Genomic DNA, 16,623 nt, shown 5'->3' with positions numbered 1-16,623 from the left:
GGGTCAGAACCAGTTGACCTAAAGAAGGGAGAGCCCCAAGGGTTTCGAGACCTGGTTAGAGTTTTCCTGGTCCTGGGCCAGGTAGGGATGCCCAGGCCTATCTAGAAGGTTGTTGTGTCTCAGCTCTGCAGTGGTGATGTGTGGCCTCCGCAGGCACACAGCACAGCCCAGGAGGTGGAGGCAGACAGAATGCCGGCTGTGAAGAGGTCTCACTGCACCAGTTCCCTGCCCCTGCCCCCCTTACTCTGATGCTGTGTCTCATTTCCGGTTTGCTCTGATAGCTACCTGATTTTTGAGCCTCAGTTTCCTCATAGAGCTGTTGTGAGCGTGGGTACAAGATGTGGCCTGTGCCATGTGCTCCGAGCAAGGTGCTGGGGGTGGGGTCGAGGGTATAGGAAAAGGGTTTCTATCCTGTAGAAGCACAGAGCAGTCCCGCCTGATCCTTCTCCATAGCATCCTCACCCAGGTTGGGGGACCAGGCCGTGCCAGCACTTCAGAGGTGGCCTGATTGCATCCCTGGTCGGAAGAGACGGGAGAAAAGCCAAGGCGGCTTTCCGCTGTGTGCGATGTGAGTTATGTCTTGTAAATACCGATCTCTCTCCCTTGTGTTCTTTCCTCTTAGAAATCCCTTCCCTGTGACATATGCAAAGATGTCATCACTGCAGCTGGCGACATGTTGAAAGACAATGCCACTGAGGTGAGTTGCCGCCGGTGTGTGTGACTGCCTGTGAGCAGTGGCCATGTGCATCGGTACCTTACAGAGCTGTGACTCCAGGGTCCAAGGGGAATGGTCTAGGCCCAGGTCAGAAATAATTGTTCTGTAGGTCACAAACTTTCTGTCACATAATCCCTGTGCGCCCTCCCCCCAGCATCCTTTAAAAATGTAAGAACCATTCTTGGCCCCAGGCTATACAAAAACAGGCTGCGGGCCCTAGTTTGCTGACTCCTGGGCTAGGTGTTAAGCCCCAGTTGATTAGATTTTCATATCACATGCTGTTAACCTTTAGGGCCATTTTTGGGCAATTTCTGCTCAGACTTCCCTGCACCTGGGAGACCACAGGTTGGAGGATCTTGGTTTTGAATAATGCTCGCATCTGCTCTTTGCCTCATTAATCTGCAGAGCCACGGCTCCCCGCCAGCCCTGTCCTCAGTCCTGTTCCCCGAGGGCCGCTGTTTTCTAGCTGTCAGCTTTGCAGGAGCTGTGGAGGGCCTCTTGCTCTCAGCCCGTCCGGTCTGACCCTTGCCTGCGTCCTCTCCAGCAGGAGATCCTCGTGTACTTGGAGAGGACGTGTGACTGGCTTCCCAAGCCGAACATGTCTGCCACGTGCAAGGAGATCGTTGACTCCTACTTCCCTGTCATCCTGGACATGATTAAAGGACAGATGGTATGTGGTGGAGAATAAACAGACTCTCCTTCAGGGCACTTCTGGTGCCCAGGGCAGGTTCCAGACCAGATTACAGTGGCTAAAACTAAAATGGAAAGTCCTTTTGGTAGATTGGGATTTTGTCAACATGTCTTCCCTACAGTTTTGACCTCCAAAATGACTCGGGCACAGCACACCCCTGCTTGTGATGTTCAGGGGTTGGGGAGGGTATAGGAAATGGGACCTTGTAGAATTAGTGAAGGAATGTAAGCGGATGGGATGGTACTAGGTACTAATGAGATAACTCACATCAGCTCCAAGGATGCTCATGAATCACTGAGTATCTGTTGTGCATAAACTGTGTGCCAGAGGTTGGGTTTTCAGCAGCAATCAAGGAGCCAGGTTGTGGAATTTGGAAAGACTGCATGAAGACATCTTTAAAAACTCCAGTGAGCCAAGAGTGTCCCGAGGTGGGACCAAGGTCATGTCGATGCCAAGGCTGTGTTTGAGGATTTGCAAGTGCAGTGGGAGTCCTTGGGGTTCAAGAGGAGAAGTGACACGATCTTAGGCACCTTTTCCAAAGGGGTTGCTCTAGGTCCCGTCAGTTGGGAGTTGCAAGAGCAGAGACTGGCAGGAGAGCCGGTGTGAGATGTGATGGGGACAGTGGAGGTGGACAGCTGCTGTTTGTCGTGGAGGATATGTGGACTGGACTTGCTGGTGGAGGGGATTACAGGAGACGGAGGAGTTAGACATGTCTTGCAGGCTCGTGGCTGGAACCTCTGGGAGGATGGTGGTGGGACCATTCACTAAAATGGTGCCACGGAGGGTGAGCAGGTTGGGCGGTTGAGTCGGAGATGCCTGGGAGCTGGGCGAGCGTGTGTGAGTCAAGCCAAGAGATAAGGAAAGGGGTTCATCCTGAGGGCACCAGGTGGTCTGTTTCTCTCCGGGGAGAGCATTTCCAACTGGGCTTTTCCCTCCCCAGAGCAATCCTGGGGAGGTGTGCTCCGCTCTGAACCTCTGCGAGTCTCTTCAGAAGCACCTGGCGGAGCTGACCCAGCAGAAGCAGCTCGAGTCCAATCAGATACCAGAACTGGATCTGGCCGAGGCGGTGGCTCCCTTTATGGCCAACATCCCCCTCCTTCTCTACCCTCAGGACGGCTCCAGCAGCAAGCCCCGGCCGAAGGTAAGGCCGTGGCCCAGGGCCCCGTTTTTGGTTGGGTTAGAGCTGTGCCCGAAAGGGGCCGTGTGCGTACAGTTCCGAACCTGGGGCCTTATTCCCTCACACTCTTTCCCATAATCAGTACCTACTTGATGGGAGAGTATTGACACCTTTGGAGCCTTTCTGTATCAGTCACATTGGGAACCCTTCAGGGGCTCCCCCCTCGTGCTGCAGGTCAAGAGCGTGAAAGGCAGTTTTCCTAGGAATCGGAACGCCCTTAGCTCTTGTGGGAGTGTGCAGTGGTCACAGCCTTGCTGGCCCTCTCTCTCCAGGCTGATGGGGACGTTTGCCAGGACTGCATTCAGATGGTGACTGACCTCCAGAACGCTGTGAGGACCAACTCCACCTTTGTCGAGGCCTTGGTGAACCACGCCAAGGAGGAGTGTGACCGCCTGGGGCCCGGCATGGCCGACATGGTGAGTCTCCCCACCTCGCACACACACGGGAGCATGTTCTGGGCTTTGGGAGCTGGTTCCGGAGACAGGAGTCGGGGCACTGAGAACAGTGCCCTTGCTGGGGGACCACTTCACATTCCAACGTCAGGGCTTTGAGGAAGAGCTTGGTCAGAGAATTTCACTTGCCCTTTTTCCAGAAAGCAGCAAGAATGTGTGAAATGCATTTGAAAAATAACCTCAGCTCGCTAAGCAGAGTTTCTCCTAGGCACAGTCAGCCTAAATGGCTGCTGAGTAATTGCTGTGTGACTTTGGGGAAAGTACAGGCCATAAAAAGAGCCTGGAGGCCGGCATCTCTAAGGGCCTTTGTTTGGAAAAACATGTTCAAAACACCTTTGCACACACGTTTGCCTGTGCGGTATAGAGTAACCAAGTTGCGTTTTTATCTTATTGAGACATTGATAAAATTCTGCTCTTTGAAGCTGCTTGATAGGCAGCTGTTGATAATACTGTCGGAAAGGCTTTTTGTTTGTCTTTTTAGGGCCACATCCGAGGCACATGGAGGGTCCCAGGCTAGGGGTTCGATTGGAGCTACAGCTGCCAGCCTACACCACAGCCACAGCAATGCAAGATCCAAGCTGTGTCTGCAACCTGCACCACAGCTCACAGCACACAATACGGGATCCTGAACCCACTGAGCAAGGCCAGGGATTGAACCCACGTCCTCATGGATGCTAGTTGGGTTCGTTAGCTGCTGAGCCACGACAGGAACTCCAAGGCTGGGTTTTTAATATGTTGCTCTAGCAGTGAGTTTCATTAACAGTCTGTGTCTCTGTCCTCAGTGCAAGAACTATATCAGCCAGTACTCGGAAATCGCTATCCAGATGATGATGCACATGGTAGGTGGCCGGGGAGGCTTCCGTTCACATTTTTCTTTGTCTCTAACTTTGTGATTTCTAGGATTTTGAAAATTGTGTAACTTAGTTTCCCCGTTTTTAACCTTGGAGTACTGAATTGGACCAAAATGAGTCCTCTTTGCCAGCAGACTGTCTACCTGCCACTTAGCAGCTCCCTCTTGTCTTCCCCAGGCAGGGCTTGGGTTGAAGCAGCCTGGCCTCCAGGACTCCCCTGGTGGCTTCCGGGCACTTTGTCCGTGCCATCAGGTTTCCAGTGTCTGGCTTCCACTCTGGGACCCATGGGAATAGTCTGCTGTGTAGCTTTCGGCCTGAGGATCGCTCTGTTGCAGGCTGAGTGCCCAAGGAAAGGATCTGCCACCCAAGGCTGGTCCTGGCCCTGCCGCAGTGTTCCCCGTAGCTGCGGCTTGAGCCCGCAATTCCCACCCTTGCTTCTGATGCATCCAGGCGGTAGGGGGCATTCCTTCATTACTGGAGGTAGAAAATATCCATCAGAATGAAAGCCAGCCAGGCATGCCGCACAGTCTACAGAGCAGGGCGGTCCGAAAGCATCCTTCCATGGGGAAGGATGTACTGATCTCCTGAGAGCTAACCCGCAGCAGGGGGAGGGATGGGTCGTACTTTTTTTTTCTCTCCATCATGCTGAGTTTCTGACTACACAGAGGTTGGCCTAAGGGAGTTTGTTCTCTAACCAGGGGTCAGAAAACTATGGCCCACCATCTGTTGTTATAAAAAAGTTTTATTGGAATATGGCGACGCCCATTTTTGTGCTACAATAGCGGAGTTGAGAGTGGTTGAGACCACGTGGCCTGCAAAGCTAAAAGAGTGACTCTCTGGCCTGCTCTGACCTCTCAGGGGCACTGCAGGCACAATAGAGTTTATTTGGAATTATTACTCACACCCACCTCGTTCTAAAGACAGTTTAAAGGTGGCTTACGGAGACCTGCAGCTAAAATAGGAAAAAAATAAGCCTTTGATGTGACCTGGTCTAGTTAAGTGCTTCCTCATAGCTGACAAAATATTTTTCTTACTTTAAAAATCATGCTGCATAGACATTTTTTTTTAAATATGGGTAATGCTTTCCAATATTTTTTGCTTTTTTTTTTTTTTTGCTCTAAAATTATCTTGGTCATTAAAATATTTTCTGTACACATGGTTTTTAAGTGGCTGCGTAATATTTCACTGTGTGGATAGAACATAACGTGTAGAACCATCCCCTGTGGCTGGATGCTGAGGTGGTTTTCAGGTTTTCCCTTGGGATAAAAAGGATGATGAACATCCTTCGAGCCAAGTAGACATATCCTAGTTTTTTCCCTTATGGTAAGTAACTGAGACGAGAATTTCTGAATCCAAGGGCAAGACTTTTGATATAGAGCTACACCTCGAAGCTTTTGCAGGTTTGGTCCCAGGCCACCGTATTAAAGTGAACATCACGGAGCTCCTGCTGTGGCGCAGCAGGATTGGCAGCGTCTTGGGAGTGCTGGGACGCAGGTTCGATCCTTGGCGCAGCACAGTGGGTTAAGGCTCTGGCGATGGGGCAGCTGCGGCTTAGTTCGAGGCTGCACCTTGGATCTGATCCCTGGCCCGGGAGCTCCAAACGCCGTGGGGCAGCCAAAAAAAAAAAAAAAAAGTGAATGTCACAGTAAAGCAAGTCAGATGAATTTTTTGGTTTCCCGGTGATGTTTATACGACACTATAGTCTGTTTAATACGCAAGAGCATTCGGTCTAAAGAAACAATGTGCATATTGTAATTAAAAAATACTGTATTGCTAAAAATACTAACCACCATCTAAGCCTTCAGTGAGTCATAGTAGTGACATCAAAAATCACTGATCACACAAGTCACCGTAACCAGTTAGTGATGATAAAAAGTTTGAAATTTTGCGAGAATTAGGCAAATGCTGTTGGAGAGACAAGTGCCGGGAGACTTGGCTGAAACAGGGTTGCCATAAACCTTGAATTTCTAAAGTCTGTGAAGCTCAATAAAACAAGCCAGGCCTGTATTGTCAGACCAGCCTTCCAGGCTGGCATTTGGCCACCAGAGGGATCCCGGACCCCTCTGGGTGTATTGGAGGTTCTAACACACGCCCCTGATTTGAGCAGCCCTGTGTCTTACTCCCAGCTGCTCCTCACCGGCATGAGGCAAGGGCCCTGTGGGCGTGGTGGGCTTGGCTTCTGAGCAAGGAGAGCCCCTCATAACGCGGTGCTTTCTGGGGTCCTGCTGCTCAGTGTCAGGGTTTGGTGTGTCGGGGATGTGGGGTGGTGCACAGACAGGCTGGGCAGTGTGGACCCTTGCAGGAGAGAGCAGCTCTGAGCCCCCATGTGCATACCATGGTAGGAACAAGGTAGGTCGCCGCTAAGTGACTGAAACGGCCTTTCCCCTAAACTTCTGGTGACATCCTTATACCTGGTTAACTGCTTGATTATTGTTGTTTTTAATTTTTTCTTAACTGTTGTGTCCTTTCCTTTCTCTTATTTTCATCTCCGATTTCCTGTTTTTTTGTTCCAACAGCAGGATCAGGTATGTGATGGGAATCTGCTTGTAGTAGTGGTCTGCTGCTTCTCGTAGTTACTTTGCTCATCTTTTTTTTTTTTTTTTTTTTTGTATGGCATGATCGGCTCTGACAGATACAAGGAGTGATCGTGAAAGGCAGGCTCCCTCTCTGTGCTATTCAATCTGCTATTAAATCTCTCCCCTGTGATTCAGCCCTGGAGGGGTCAGGGGTCTCGTTTCCCCTTCAAGGGGCCAGAAAACAAGCCAGCAGAGCCTTGTGCTCTGGTCAGGATCAGCGCCCAGCTGGCCCCTTGCAGGCCACCACCAGCCTGGTGGGGACCCTGGGCGGCCCTGGAGATGCCTCAGCCTCCTTCAGTGCAGCGGGACACCTTGTTTCTGTCATGACTTAGGAGAGCACTGCATGTCATTAGTTGTGTTTTTCACAGCCCCAGAACTGCTTCTGCTGCATGAGCAAATAGCGAGCAGACTGTTCCCCTGTCTGTCAGATCCAGAGCATTGGAAACAATCTCTTGATTGTGGCTTCTGCCCCTCTGGGTGATGGGGTCCTGGAGCCACACGAGACAGCTTGAGGACCAGGCTAGTGTTGGCAAAAAGGAGGGACCGAGCCCCCAGATTGCACTTACTGAGCCAGTGCCCTTTCGGGGTTGTACTGAGCACTGCCCTCTTTTGAACATTGGCATCTCTTTCCAAGGTATTTTGAAGTCTAATAGGAGAGGACTTTGATTGAAGTATCTGAATGTTTACCTAGGTCTCCTCAAGGAGTTAGGAGAGCAAAGCTGATCTAAGACAAAGCAGCCACACCTCCTCATCTTTTGTCTTTTTTCTGAAAAGCTTGATACGTCTTTGACCGCTTTCTGATATTTCTCCATTCTTTTTTTTTTTTTGGTCTTTTTGTCTTTTTTTTTTTTTTTAAGGGCCACACTCACAGCACATGGAGGTTCCTAAGCTAGGGGTCTAATTGGAGCTGTAGCTGCCGGCCTACTCCATAGCCACAGCAACTTGGGATCCGAGCTGCATCTGCAACCTACACCACAGCTCACGGCAAGGCCGGGTCCTTAACCCACTGAGCGAGGCCAGGGATGGAACCTGCATCCTCATGGATCCTAGTCGGGTTCACTAACCATTGAGCCATAACGGGAACTCCCTGATTTTTTCCCCATTCTTAAAGGGTGCCCGAGACAGGATACTTAGGCTATACTTTTCAGACTCCTTCAGCCTTTCTGAATTATGGAACCTTTGCTGTGTTAAAACAAGATGAACTGTAGTAGCCACAGGCTAGCCCTCTCCCCTCATCAGGGCTCGTTTTAGCAATGCTGTTGCTGCTGCTTCATGGTTTGGTGGTGGGAGGCAGATGCCCTCAGGCCAGAGCTGGTTGCTGGTTGCATTGGTTCACAGAGTATATATACCAGGGGTGTATACTTGACTTGGTCTTCACCATCAGCGTGGTGAAATGGTCAAGGTGTCGGAACTATCTGGGTCCCTGTGGTTTGGTGTCTGGATGGGAAAGGGTCTCTACCTGGAGACCTTGTGACTTGAAAGGATTCATCACTTAAGGGAGACTGGGTTTTCTGTGTGGACTGTGTGTGTGCCATTGTTACATAGAATGTGGGTTTTAAAAAAGCTAGCGTTTCCCCTTAATGCATCATTTTCAATGGTCCTGCCACTGAAAGATCCGGTGTGGTTGTATTTCAGACACACTTGGTTTTGTTAGTTTATGGGCTTGGTAGTTCCTCTTCTAGAAACAAAAACAAAAACAGCTTAAACGTCCTCCTAAGAGCACACCAGCTCAACTGAAAAACAGGTTCTAGAGCGGATCAGCTGTTCTTGGAGATGATGTGGTTGCCTGTGAAGGTGCCAGGAGCTTTGCTTCCCTGGGCTGCTCCCTGGCTGAGCAGACAGCGGTTCTGTCTCATCTCCCTTCAGAGCTTCTCATGGCCACCTTCCCCACGTGCCTCTGGTGCGCATCTCCATTTGCACGACCCCTTTAGATTTGATGTGGCATCTCTGCCTGTCTGGGAGGCAGGCAGACTTGACCCCAGGGCTAGGATATTCCTCTAGCACCTTTCTGTGTAGTGCGTGGGACGAGGGCTGGTGAGTTCGGGCCTGCCTCTCACTGCTGCTCCTGTGCTCTCTTCAGCAACCCAAGGACATCTGTGGGCTGGTTGGATTCTGTGAGGAGGTGAAGGAGGTGCCCATGCAGACTCTGGTGCCTGCCAAGGTGCTCTCGGAGAAAGTCATCTCTGCCCTGGAGCTGGTGGAGCCCATAAAGGTATGTGGTGCCATCATTCCATGATGCCCCACCACTCCTCATTGTCACACCCTACAAGACACTCTTGTTTTCCTGCTTGGCTCCTAAAGATATTTGAGTTGGAGACCATTCATTGGCAGTTTCCCCTAAACTATGCAGCACCCCCGGCCTCATCCATTTGTTTCCTTGGGGGCTCCTAGTGCTCCTGAGATCAGGTCTGCTTTTCAAGCGCGCCATTGGAGATCATTTTTCAGGGCCTGCCCCCGAGCCTCACCTTTCCGATGTGCTTTCTGCGGCCCCTCCCACCTCCCTCCCCACACTGTAACCATGGTCCAAACTCCATGCTTCCAGAACCACCCCCCCGGGGCTTGTGCAGAAATTTCTCTGGCTGTGCTGCCTGTGTCTTTGTTTCCCTAGCATCCTTCCCTGGGTAAAGCTCCTCCTCCATTTCATAATCAGTTTATTAGATTTGTTACCTCTTAGGGGCCAGGCAGTGTTTCAAAGACCGAGACCAACAGTGGTGAACAGAATTGTCCTCATGTCCATGGGGTACTCAGCCAGGTGATGGCCTATCACATGGCACTCGTTCCAGAACTTTCCTTGTCGGTGTCACTTCACGTCTAGCTGTCTCATCTGTCATCCTGCTGTCTTCTCTCAGTACATGCACCATGTGATCACACAGGGTTAAGTGTCTGACAGGCAGGGAAGCACTGCTGCCTGCCCCTCCTGCCCAGGCGAGGTGCTCACAGGCTCTGGGCATCTTGCTGACTGAAGGAGTGGCCAGAGAAGACAGAGCTTTGTAGCTTGGACTGTAGCCCCATGTGATACTTAGATTTCAAGAATTTAAAATGGAAAAAAAAAAAAAATTTGTTACTTGGTGACACCAGCTACATTTCAGCTGCTCTGGAGACAGACACAAGTGGCCAGCGGCTGCTATTAAACTGGACATCACAGGTGGAGAATGTTTCCACTGTCAGAAAGTTCTAGTCACCAGTATTGTATTGTCAAAGGTAGGCTTTAGAGAGAAAAGCAATCTCAGGTGCTGAGACTTGAGACCAAAGAGCGGACTTGGAAATGTGTTTAAAATTCGATCTTCTGAGTAGTAGACCAATAGTGAACCCTCACTCTGTTCCTGCGTCCCCATCCCCCTCCGCAAAAAGAACTCTGGAAGATGAGGGGATTGTAACCAGACAGGCATCAGACGGACAGCTCTTTGGGGCTCAGGGAGTTTCTCTGTTTGTGTCCCCTGAAGTGGGTGTTCTGGTCTCAGGAGTGGTGGAGGACTGGGGACAGGGACAGGTCTCCCAGTGTAGAAGAAGAGCAGCCAGGACCTGGGCTTGAACCCTGGGAGAGAGCCACACCCTCTTCTGAATGCAGCCGGAAGTGGCCTTTGTGTCACGCTAGCCCGTCCTGGCCTCTGCCCCCTCCCTTTAGAGGTCCCAGACCAAGGGGGCGAGGTGGGGGCCCCAGCATGAGTGGTCTTCTGCCCTGCCCACAGAAGGACCTGGTCCCGGAGAAGGCCACTATTTACTGTGAGGTGTGCGAGTTCGTGGTGAAGGAGGTGGCCAAGCTGATCGACAACAACAGGACCGAGGTACCGGGCTTTTGGCGAACGCTGCCATGGCGGAGGGAGCAGAGTGGCCTAGTGGGAGCTGGGCTTGGCTGGTGTGGGCCTCCGGCCTGGGAGTTGGTACACCCACTTCCCACAGGTGGATCCCTCTGGGCCGGGGCCGGGGGAGGCCACTTTGCCCTGCGTCGTAGCTGTAGCCTTCGGCGGAGAAAATAGTGCCTGGCTGTTCGTTGGCTGGTTTCCTGGTCCCATCAGTAGTTTCAGGGTCGCTCCCACCCCCACCCCCACCCCCACCCAGCTTTTCATCTTCTCACGTTTCAGGAGGAAATCATTCATGCTCTGGACAAAGTGTGCTCCAAGTTGCCCACGTCCATGTCCGAGGAGTGCCAGGAGTTGGTCGACACGTACGGCAGCTCCATCCTGTCGCTCCTCCTGCAGGAGGCGAGCCCTGAGTTGGTGTGCAGCATGCTCCATCTCTGCTCCACCCAGGGGCTGCCCGTGTTGACTGGTGAGCCCGGTGGTGGGGGAGGCCAGCGCCACGCACCCCCCCCGCCCCCCCCGTGGTGAGAGAGGGCCTGGCCGGCGCTGAGCCTGTGCCCGCTTTCTCACGCAGCGCGTGTGACACCGCTGAAGGACGGTGGCTTCTGTGAGGTGTGCAAGAGGCTGGTGAGCTATTTGGACCGCAACCTGGAGAAAAACAGCACAAAGCAGGAGATCCTGGCTGCCCTGGAGAAAGGCTGCAGCTTCCTGCCTGACCCGTACCAGAAGCAGGTATGCGTTGGGCTGCTCGAGGCCAGGATGTCGGAACCTGCTTGGGGATTGTAGGGGCCAGGGGTGGGGGGGGTCTTTGTCTCCCAACTGGAGTTTTGAGGGATAACCAGCCATTTCTGCTTGCGGCATGGAGTCCAGTGAGAGTTTCTTAAAGGTGATCTGTAGGCTCAAGTGGAGCCACTGGGGGACGGAACCCCATGAGCAGCTGCCGGTGGGTGGGGCACTTGGGAGGGAGGCACTGGGCTGGCAACGCCAGGATCTCTGATGGGGGAGCATGTCCGGCGCCCCTCCTTTTATGCCCCTGCCTCTGCTTGGACACACCGAGACCCGCATTGCTGTTTCCCTGACAGTGCGATCAGTTCGTGACGGAGTACGAGCCCGTGCTGGTCGAGATCCTGGTGGAGGTGATGGAGCCGTCGTTCGTGTGCTCGGTAAGCTGTGCTGGGCGGCTGGGTTCGCAGGCAGCGAAGCGGGGGAGGGGCTGTGTGACCCCTGGAAGGGTTCTTCTGAGATTGGGGCAGAGTTGGGATAGGGGGTAGGGGAGAACCAGGCTTCCAGACCCCCCTACTTGCCTCGGCAACGCTTTTTTTGAAAGTGCTTATTAGCGCTCGGATCCTAGCTGCTTTTTTTAATTCATTTTTGCTTTTTTATAATGATTTTTATTTTTCCCATTATAGCTGATTTACAGTGTTCTGTCCCTAGCTGCTTTTAGAAGCTGATCCTTTACCTCCGTTTTGAGAAGCATGAGGTGGGCGGATCTAATTCTTGCCTTTCTTTGGCCCTGTTTTGACCACCTAGAAAATTGGAGCCTGCCCTTCAGCCCATAAGCCTCTCTTGGGAACTGAGAAGTGTGTCTGGGGCCCGAGCTTCTGGTGCCAGAACATGGAGTCGGCAGCCCTGTGCAACGTGAGTAGCTCAGTAACTGCCCCACAGGCCCGTCCGCCAGTCAGGGTGCACCTGCTCTAAGAGGCGCCTCAGCCATCTGCTCTCTGCCCGGACGTTACAGAGGCACAGTTAGGCTCATGTGCGGCCCCAGCAAAAGTGGGGCTTGGCCTTCTTGTCTGCGAGGAGTGGGAGGTGGTGAGCGGATGGTCTTCAGTGTTTTTTTGCTTCTGCTTTCTTGCTTTTGTCTTCAGAGCTCCCTGTGACTGGTCAGATTTGCCGGAGGTCACCTGAGGGATTGCTCAAGGCCTGGTGCCCCTGTGGTCATGTTTGCCCTGGCGGGAGCCTGGCCTGAATCCTCACCCAGGGCCAAGCAGTGCTCTCCTTGAACAGCCCTGGGAGTTGGCTCCTGGCTGGGCTGCCATTCCCGGGTGACTTTTGCTGTTTTCCTGGGTGGGGATGTGTGGACCACTCTCTGTTACTCAATGTTCCTTTGCACAACCTTTTCTCCCTGGCGGGGGTTCCTCGTGAGCACTGAGCCTGTGTTGGTGACACTACCTCATCTTGGGTCACTGCAGGGAGGGGAGAGGTAGCGAGGCCCACCATGTTGAGCCCCTTCCTCTGGCCCCGGCACCCCCACCCTGTGGTGGAAGAGGTTTCTGTGGCTCTGCTCTCCGGGGTGTACATGCGCCCATTTCTCCAGGCCTGAGCTGCCATGTTCCTCTGACTCTTGGGCCCCTATGCCGCCTACCCGCTGAGTGCTGGGGTTCAGGCGTGTGACCAGACACAGGGGTCCTCCCTACCTGCAGGGGTGCTCGTCACCCGCTGCTCTGCGCTCTTGCCTTATGAATCCCCAAAACTCAAAAGCCACACAATCCCTGGGTCTTGAGCATCTGGTGCCCTCCAGCTGATCTGGGACAAGAGAACAGGTGCCCTTTCTGGGTGCTGGCTGGTGCGCTCATGGGCCAAGGATAGTTTGTCACCTGTAGACTAAACTGTTCGCTCTCTCCTGTCAGGCTGTCGAGCACTGCAGGCGTCACGTGTGGAACTAGAAGGCACGTTCCATCCTGGAGAAACTGCAGCATTTTTCCCTGCTTGTGTGTCTGGGGGAATGAACACACAGATCTGTCGACTTTGTCCAAAAATAGCCCCCCCCCCAGTCCCTTTCTTCTCTCCCTCATCGTAGCGCTGCTGTGGGTGGGCTGCTGAAGTGGCCTCTTCAGGGTCCCTTTCCTCTGCTAGATGGATGCTGACGTACTATATATACACACTGGAGGTTTCTGAGTCTGTCCCTGCATGGTGGTGGCCCGAAGGAGGAGGAGGAGAAGGGGGCACTCTTGACAGAGGCTGTCCATCCTCCAGGCTGGGCCTTGGGTGCTGAGGCCTCTGCCTCCTCTAAGGAGGGACCTTCCCCCGTCCTGGGCCGCAGATTGCAAAACACACACACTTTTATATAAAAGCTGAGGGGCTCAGTATAGTTGTCACTGTACTGGAGCTTGTGGAAGCAGGACCTAGTGGGGCTGGGCTCGCTCTCCCGGGGTCAATCTTCAATTGAGTGTTCCTGTGTCTTTCCTGGTGATGCCGTGTTTGTGTTTCTGTGGGTTGGGGGCTGGGGGTGGGGTGGGGGGGAACGTGCCAGAATGTAATCTGCTGGTTCTCTGTGGAGATCCTGCGGGCCTGCTTTTGTGTGAAACATGGACAGTGGTGACCGCCTCCTGCCCGCTCTTGTGTCCATCCTGCAGAGCAGGACTGCCATTGCTCTAGGCAGCATGGCCTCCCCCTCCTGCCCCCCATTTTATAGGTGTTCTTTTTGACCTGCAAATACATGTGGATGATAAGCTCCTAAGCCTCTGGCTTCCAGGTAGAGGGTCTGTTGGGTGTGCTGTCCCGGGGCCTCGGCTGCCACCCTGCCTCCTCTCCCGTCTGGCTGCATCTTCTGCTCCACTTCTGGTTGCCAGGAGACAGCTAGACGCGCAGTTGCTATTAAATGAACTTAACAATTTTTTTAGTTTCGTTTTGCACTAAAACTTCTGTGATTTAACAATAAAGTCCGTCAACCAGATCTGAGCCTATGTGTTTGTGACACCTCAGCCAGAAGAATTTGGCTCTTTATGAGGTCTGAGGCTATGGGCCTGTAAGCGCCCCTTTTGACCAGAGTAAGACAATCCCACCTGGTCCTCCCTGACAGCCCCAGGCCAGCCATGGGCAGGGGAATGAATGCCCCGAAGGTGGAGGTCGAAGGTCGAGCTAGATCTGCTCTGACCCCTAACCCCTCCCCCGCAGCCCCACGGTTAGGTTACCATAGCCAGAGTGTACTGCCGGTTCCTTGTGAGTTGTCTTTCTTTTTAAAATGCAGATCATTCCAGCAACGTTCAGTGAGTACCCGTTGAACACAACCAAGGGGAGACTATTGAGGGAATAACTTAATTTAAAAAAGAGTCATACACGAACACGCCACATTCAAACCCAAGGGAAACATCAGTCATTTCTGAGTTGGGTACATTGGGGAAGCCAGTGAAATGGAGAGAAGGCCGTTCGCTGCCGTTGACCATGTCCTTGTGGGGAGGCAGGGATTACTTCCTGCCCCCACCTGGAGGTCCGGCCGGGGATGTGGCAGAAACGCACTGGAACTTGGAGTCAAAGAGTCAAGGCCAGGTTATGCCAGCTCTGGGCTCCCTTCCCCTGGCTGGGCACCTGTGCCAGGGGTGGGGTGGGGGGCAGGGGTGAGGAGGGAGGGGAAGAGGGCCTGCTTGGCCTCTTTCGGCTCAGCCTGGGCTGAGTTAGTTGGTCCTCAGACTCCTGGGCTCCCGGTGACCCTCCTTACCTCATCCTTAGATGCTTAGCATTTCCGTTAGGTTTTCTTAAAAAAATAACACATTTAATGAAGGTAGCGATCCGATGCTGAATGAGTGTCTGGCAAAAGTAGAATCTGAGGCAGGCCCTGCTGCTGGGCCAGCCCAAGGTCGCACACCCAGAGCTGCCTGGGGAGGGGCCCGCAGCCTGCGGTCCTGCCCCTGCTCTTGGCCCAGGAGGGGGTGGGGGGTGGGCTGCTGCTCACACCAGTCGGGCTCCCCGTGTGGTCATAGCTCTGTGATCTCCAGGGGGCTCTCCATGATCACGTCGCGTAGCTTGTGCAGGGGCGTGGATTTGGCGGACTCTGTGCGGGCATTGCGCTCGAAGGCGCTGGCCTCAGCAGTCGTCAGTGTCTCCAGTGAGCGGCCCAGGCCCTTCTGGTCGTCCTCAGGCAGGCTGTTGAGGTCGGTGGCCAGCAGCGTGCCTGTGCTGCCGTGCATCACGTGGATCCCATCAGGCCCCTTGAGCTCCGTCGGCGGCTTGTGGTAGAAGCGCAGGCTGCCCTGGCCGGGACTGCGCTCCCCAGGCTCCTCTTCCAGCTCCTTCTGGATCAGCTGCAAGAGGCCAGGACCCCCATATGTTTAGCGCCAGACCCAAGAGTGGAGCAGGTGGGTGGCCCCAGAGTCCCTCTCGCTCTGGGCCAGGTTTCCCTACCACACACAAGGAACCCTGGGCTTGTGCCACAGTGGGCCTGTCCAGCCTACAGTAGTGTTCCTCAAACTGAGTACGAGGGGGAACCCTAGAGACTTCTGGAGCTACAGATAGATGTGTTCTCTGGAGCACGGGCTTCCTATGAGAACCTTTTTAATTTCATGCAATCACTCTGATCTGTAAAGACCTTGTGACACAACTGTGGAATTTGTTACCAGGTTGGCCTCAAGCAGGATCAACCCTAACTGTGTCCACAGGTGGAGGAGGACGAGGTTTAGTGGAGAGACTCACAAATGGAGCTTCTTTTCTGTCTGCAGCTGTTTGCTCTTAGCCTATATCCAGTTGGGACTGTTGACCCAGCTGAAAATCTGGAAGTTTTTTTTTTTTTTTTTTTTTTGCTTTTCAGGACTGTACCCACGGCATATGGAAGTTCCCAAGCTGAGGATCAAATTGGAGCTACAGCTGCTGGCCTACACCACAGCCACAGCAACGCAGGATCCGAGCTATGTCTGTGACCTACACCACAGCTCAGGGCAATGCCAGACCCTTAATCCACTGAGTGAGGCCAGGGATTGAACTTGCATCCTCATGGATGCTAGTCAGATTTGTTTCTGCTGTGACACCCCAGGACCTCCCTGAAAATCTGGGTTTTTAACGTCTGACTTTTTAAGGTACTGACATATCACTCTAGGCAAATAAACATGTAGACCTATTTGACCCTATAGCCAATTTTCTAAGATGCCATCACCTCTTAAAGATATTTTGGGGTTCGTCAAATCTCAACACCCACCAATCCCTGCAGAGCCCAGAAAGTAAAGCCTCCCTGAATCTCCACCCAGCGACGTCTTGGGCTCTGGCTACTGAACTTCAGAGACCCCGAGGAGGATGGAGGGCCAGAAGAGAGCAAGAGAGAAAACACCCCCAGGCCTGGGGCACGGCACACAGCTCCCAGCCCACCCACTACCTCAGAGATGGAGGAGTGGCAGGAGGAGGCTTTTTGCACCATCCGCTGTGCAAAGAGCTTTTTGAGCCGCAAGTAATCCTCCAGGACCACCTTCAGCAGCGATCCCTGGGGGAGGGAGAGGGTTAACCCCCAGCAAGGCCCTCCTCTGCCTGCTCCACCCGACACGCACGCACTCGGACTGGGGTTGATGGAAGGTGACTCTGGGAGTCTGATGCTAGGGTAGACGAATGGGAGCAGAGCCTGGTGACAGCGGCCAACCAGGATCACGTGGGCTCATGT

The 16,623-nt window shown here is 53.3% G+C and overlaps 2 protein-coding genes across 8 annotated transcripts in view; one reads left to right on the top strand and one right to left on the bottom strand.

Moving 5' to 3' along the window:
- The window catches only part of PSAP (prosaposin), a 35,072-nt gene extending 21,134 nt beyond the window's left edge, over window positions 1-13,938 (top strand). The window contains exons 3-14 of one of the 2 annotated variants that reach the window (XM_021071889.2): window positions 623-697; window positions 1,263-1,385; window positions 2,347-2,547; window positions 2,856-2,999; window positions 3,818-3,874; window positions 8,543-8,674; window positions 10,152-10,247; window positions 10,545-10,731; window positions 10,837-10,994; window positions 11,345-11,425; window positions 11,793-11,900; window positions 12,893-13,938. In XM_021071889.2, the coding sequence (XP_020927548.2) occupies window positions 623-697; window positions 1,263-1,385; window positions 2,347-2,547; window positions 2,856-2,999; window positions 3,818-3,874; window positions 8,543-8,674; window positions 10,152-10,247; window positions 10,545-10,731; window positions 10,837-10,994; window positions 11,345-11,425; window positions 11,793-11,900; window positions 12,893-12,928 (1,398 nt within the window). In that variant the 3' untranslated portion in view covers window positions 12,929-13,938. 2 annotated transcript variants of the gene reach the window in all.
- A 348-nt stretch (window positions 13,939-14,286) lies between these two features.
- Window positions 14,287-16,623, bottom strand: part of CDH23 (cadherin related 23) — a 441,841-nt gene continuing 439,504 nt past the window's right edge. For all 6 annotated transcript variants that reach the window (XR_014828081.1, XM_084997262.1, XM_084997263.1 and 3 more), the window contains one exon: window positions 14,287-15,283. Coding sequence is in view for 5 of the 6 variants with exons in the window: in XM_084997262.1 (XP_084853388.1) it covers window positions 14,957-15,283 (327 nt within the window). In the remaining variant the exon portion in view is untranslated. The remainder of the gene's footprint in view (window positions 15,284-16,623) is intronic.

The sequence above is a fragment of the Sus scrofa genome, chromosome 14 (assembly GCF_054392235.1).
Source record: "Sus scrofa isolate SSC_HxYL_T2T_F1_AM1 chromosome 14, Sscrofa_HxYL_maternal_Yorkshire_Landrace_v2.0, whole genome shotgun sequence".
Taxonomy (NCBI): Eukaryota; Metazoa; Chordata; class Mammalia; order Artiodactyla; family Suidae; genus Sus; species Sus scrofa.
The sequence above is the reverse complement of the archived record's forward strand: the minus strand, read 5'-3'. Positions and strand labels throughout refer to the sequence as shown.